The sequence below is a fragment of the Chaetura pelagica genome, unplaced genomic scaffold (assembly GCF_000747805.2).
Source record: "Chaetura pelagica isolate M959 unplaced genomic scaffold, ChaPel_1.0 scaffold962, whole genome shotgun sequence".
Taxonomy (NCBI): domain Eukaryota; kingdom Metazoa; phylum Chordata; class Aves; order Apodiformes; family Apodidae; genus Chaetura; species Chaetura pelagica.
In genome coordinates, this window is record NW_009952479.1 from 886407 (window position 1) to 890461 (window position 4055).

The 4055-nt window shown below is 61.6% G+C and overlaps 2 protein-coding genes across 4 annotated transcripts in view; both read right to left on the reverse strand.

Moving 5' to 3' along the window:
• Positions 1-2: 2 nt before the first annotated feature.
• ARHGDIA (Rho GDP dissociation inhibitor (GDI) alpha) lies at positions 3-1925 on the reverse strand. 3 transcript variants are annotated; one of them, XM_010008636.1, is made up of 6 exons: positions 1726-1925; positions 1318-1401; positions 865-941; positions 677-740; positions 341-551; positions 3-140 (listed from the first exon to the last, which is right to left on the reverse strand). In XM_010008636.1, the coding sequence occupies exons 1-5, from the start codon at positions 1913-1915 to the stop codon at positions 352-354; spliced, it is 615 nt and encodes a 204-aa protein (XP_010006938.1). In that variant the 5' UTR covers positions 1916-1925; the 3' UTR covers positions 3-140; positions 341-351. The 3 variants fall into 3 exon arrangements, with proteins under 3 accessions (XP_010006938.1, XP_010006937.1, XP_010006939.1); XM_010008635.1 differs by lacking the exon at positions 3-140 and having other exon boundaries at positions 274-551; XM_010008637.1 differs by lacking the exon at positions 3-140 and having other exon boundaries at positions 352-419.
• Positions 1926-2728: 803 nt separating this feature from the next.
• Positions 2729-4055, reverse strand: part of ALYREF (Aly/REF export factor) — a 6270-nt gene continuing 4943 nt past the window's right edge. Inside the window, exons 7-8 of the mRNA XM_010008690.1 lie at positions 3747-3968; positions 2729-2882 (exon numbers count right to left, since the gene is read on the reverse strand). Coding sequence (XP_010006992.1) covers positions 2729-2882; positions 3747-3968 — 376 coding nt within the window. The remainder of the gene's footprint in view (positions 2883-3746; positions 3969-4055) is intronic.

The window sequence follows — 4055 nt, forward strand, 5'->3', positions numbered from 1 at the left end:
GGGGGGGCACGTTACACACTGAGATCTGGTCAAATTATAATGGGGGGGTGACAGGTAAGAGGGTTCCAATGTCAGCACTTTGGTACAGGGGGGGATTCCTACGGTAGCCACTGTCTGATTCACGCTCTCTGGGGTTTGGCCTCAGGAAGGGCTAGTCCTTCCAATCCTTCTTGATGGTCAGGTTCCATTCCCAGGACAGGTGGTCAGTCTTGTCATCATCTGTGAATTTGGATTTGACGTTGTAGCTGCCCCGGGCCAACATGCTCCAATGTCAGCACTTTGGTACAGGGGGGGATTCCTACGGTAGCCACTGTCTGATTCACGCTCTCTGGGGTTTGGCCTCAGGAAGGGCTAGTCCTTCCAATCCTTCTTGATGGTCAGGTTCCATTCCCAGGACAGGTGGTCAGTCTTGTCATCATCTGTGAATTTGGATTTGACGTTGTAGCTGCCCCGGGCCAACATGCCCTTGGGGGCCTCCTCCATGGGGGTCAGAAACTCATACTCCTCTGCCCGGGGGCCGTAACTCCCCACCATATACTCGGTCTTGTCAACTAGAAGGAGAAGAGATGTGTGAAGTGATCCCTCCTCCCGTGGGAGGAGGGTGGTGCTGGAGCTCTGCTGAGCCGCTCCAGCACCACGATGCTCCAGTGGGATCTCACACCAAGGCAGCACTTACTTTTAACCCCTTTCCGGAACGTGTGCTGGATGTACTTCAGCCCAGACACGATCTCCCTGTTGACCTGTAGAGACATCAAGGATGTAGGAGGCATCACCGGGATGCCCACCCCATCTCAGCAGGGGACAATTCCCTCCCTCATGGCAACTCGTGTTCTCCTTCATCTGTTTTTGGATCTAAATTCTTACCCTGAAGGAGACTTTTATCCGGTATTCCACACCTTCCTTCAGCACAAACGCTTGCTTCTTGTAGCTCTCCAGGTCACCTGCAAAGAAGGGAGAGGGCTGCTCAGTCCCTCTGGGCTGTGCCCAGGACAGTCTGTGACAGCAGGGTGACCCTGTGTTTGTGTGACAGGGACGGTGCTGTCCCTTTAGGACTGTTCCTCTGCAGCCGTTTGCTCCGGGGCTGCCCCAGCTGCAGGACATTACCCACCTCCATCCCAGCAGCTCCTCCCCCAGTGGGGCGTGATGGGGACACAACCACTGGGCTCTGAGTACAGAACCCACCCGGGCCAGGCACTGTGCTCTGTTGAGGGTGCTAAGGGGGGGCTCCCCCCGAGCAGTGCTCCTGCGGGGGGTCTGCCAGGCTCCACAGCAGCAGCTCTGCCCCAGGAGCAGGGCAGGAATTCTCTCCCAGCTCACCTGTCAGGTCCAGCTCCAGAGGGCCAGGGGCGGTGGCACAGACCAGGGTCAGTTTGGTCACCACCACGTTTGGAGCGTTGGGATCTAGAAAAGAAGCGAGGAGGCTGTTAAACCCCCATCCCCAGTACCAACTCACGTGACTCCTTTTCCTCCCAGGGCACTTCCTGAAAAAGCCAGAAACCCCAGGGGAACAGCATCCCCCTCGGGGAGGGTCTGTCTTCCCACAGTGTCAGGCCCACCCACCACTCCCCAAGAGCTCCCCAGGAAGGCTGAGTGCCACCCCCACTCCCTGTGCCCAGGGCTGGAGCCTAGTGTGGGGCAGCACTAACACAACCCAGGCAGAAGCAGGGACAGGGCTGGGGGTGACTGACAGGCTCTGCCTGGAGGAGGCACAGCCCTGGGGCTCACCTGCAGTGACAGTGACAGCGCCCAGCAGAGCCTCCTTGTACTTGCGCAGGCTCTCATCATCCTTGTCCAGCTCCTGGATCTCCTGGATGCTCTTCTGGGCTGGTGGTTTGTAGTTGACTGAGTGCTCATCCTCCTCATTCTCAGCTGCAATCTGGGCCAACTGCTCGGCCGTGGGCTCCTGCTCTGCCATCCTCTCACACAACAGTGACTCTAGGGTGGGAAGAAGTGTGGCTGCACCCCTGGCTGTGCCAGCACAGCCCTTCCCCGTGGCACAGCCCGGCAGCTCCCACCTGGCCTCCCCAGGATGGCTCTGCCATGACTTCAGGCTCCCTCTCACCTGGGGCTGGAAAAATCCAGCCTCGAGGGCTGGAGCAGGTCCCTGCCCCAAGGCACAGAGAACATGCTCTGTCACATGGGAGCAGCTGGGTGAAGCTTCTACTCCTAACAGACTTGAGCCCAGAGCACACCCAGACCAGCCCTGCTCTCCACAACACAGCTCCAGCCGGGAACAGGTCTGGGCCCCAGTGCTGGGACAAGTGCCAGGAGCCTGAGCCACAATCTGGAGATCACAGTAACCCAATTGGATCCACCTGCTCTGCGCCTCTGAGGGCTGGAATGAGGCACTGGGCACAGTGGGTCTCGGGCTGGGTTCTTTCCACAGATCTGTGTCATGGCCAGAGGAATGGGAGAAGGAGCAGGACCTCGTCCACAGCTTGGCTGCCCCAGGCAAGCCCAGCCCAGGGCTAAGGAATGGAGATCCCAACACCACCTTCCAAGCCTCAGCAAATCCAGGGAGCAGCAGCCAGAAGTTCCCTTCAGCCTTCTCAGCAGCTCAGGGTCAGCAAACCAGGGCTCCTCCATCCCACCGCCGGGCAAGGAGGAGCTAAGGGACCAGGTAACATGCAAACTGAGGAGGCCCTTGGCAGAGCCCCCTCAGCCCCTGGCTGTGCTGCCCACCTGCGCCGGGCACGGCGCCTCCCAGGGCCTCCAGCCCCAAAGCCAATCACCAGAGCTGGCTCGTCAGCCGGGGAATGAAGTCCAGGCGAAGAGCCCCGGGTGCTTCCCAGGAGTAGCTTCCCACCAGGAACCGGCACTCGCTGCCTTCAGCCTGCCCTGCCAGCTGGCACACCGAGACCCTCTCTGGGATCCTCCCGGCACTTTGGGCATGGGAGGAGGGAGATGCAGGGGAGCAGGACCCCCCATCCCACCGGACAGAGCAGCCAGGAGCTCGCCCTGGATTTCACACCCGGGATTGGGATCCCGCGGCGCTGGCGACAAGGAAGTTCCTCAGGCTCCTGGGATGAGTCAGTGGCCCGGCAGCCGCCGATCCCCGCGGTCACACCCTTCCTTCCCCTGCCTTCCCCGCGGTGCAGGGGAAAGCTCGAGCAGCCACACGGCGAGCCTGGCTGGAATTCGATCCCGTTAATAACAATTTCTGCAGGGCCATTTCCCAGGCAGTTCCCTGATCCACAATCACTGCGAGGACGTGGACCCAAAACTGCCTAAACCGGCTCTGGCTGCTCCACAGATCCAAGGCTGCTCAGGGGTTGGACCAGAGGGGAACCGGGTTCAGGCGGTTCCCAGGGCACATCCTGGCAAAGGAGGAACCCGTGACTCCCTGGCCCTTCCCGGGGCTGCTGCTGCCTCTGACACTGCTGGGAATCTGGGGAAACCCAGGGAATGCTGCTGCACTGGCTGCTCTGCAGAGCACCCAGGGAACCCCCATTCTGCCTGATCCCAGCACCGGGACACAGCTCTGGGACACAGCTCTGGGAACGCTCTGCTGCCTTCCAGGGATGCAGCAGTTCAGAGATGTGGTATTTTACTTAATTTTATTTATTTTGTGGGGTTTGCTCCTGGCACGCCCCAGCCTGCAGCTCTCGACACCCAACTCCCCCAGGCAACCCACGGGCAGGCCCACACCGGAGCCAGTGCCCGAGCTCCCGCAGCTCCCCCGGGCACAGACCAGCCGGTGGGCGAGCAGGTGCAGCCGCCGTCCTTGCCGACATCAGCCTCCCCACCAGCGTGACCCGTCCGTGGGCATCAGCCCTTTCCCGCGGTGGGACACAACGAATCTGCCCTCGCTCAGCAGGGCCTGGCCCAAGAGCAGCCCGGGGAGCGCCCGGACAACCCGCAGCTCGGCCGCCCCGCGCGGCCCGACCCCTCGCCCTCTCAGGAAAAGGAAGCTCCGAGTTTCGGAGTCGTTGCGAAGCGCCCGCCGAGCCAGGGCAGCGCCCGGAGACCTGCCGGGGCAGAACCGACACCTCGGCAGCCAAACCGACCCGCACGGCGCTGCCCGCACGCACTCCCGGCCCGCCACGCCGAGGGGA

Coding starts and splice junctions, on each gene's coding strand:
- ARHGDIA (XM_010008636.1), bottom strand. CDS start 1,915: ATGGCAGAGCAGGAGCCCACGGCCGAGCAGTTGGCCCAGATTGCAGCT. Junction 942..1,317: donor TCTGGAGCTGGACCTGACAG/GTGAGCTGGGAG, acceptor CCTTCTTTGCAG/GTGACCTGGAGAGCTACAAG. Junction 741..864: donor GGATAAAAGTCTCCTTCAGG/GTAAGAATTTAG, acceptor ATGTCTCTACAG/GTCAACAGGGAGATCGTGTC.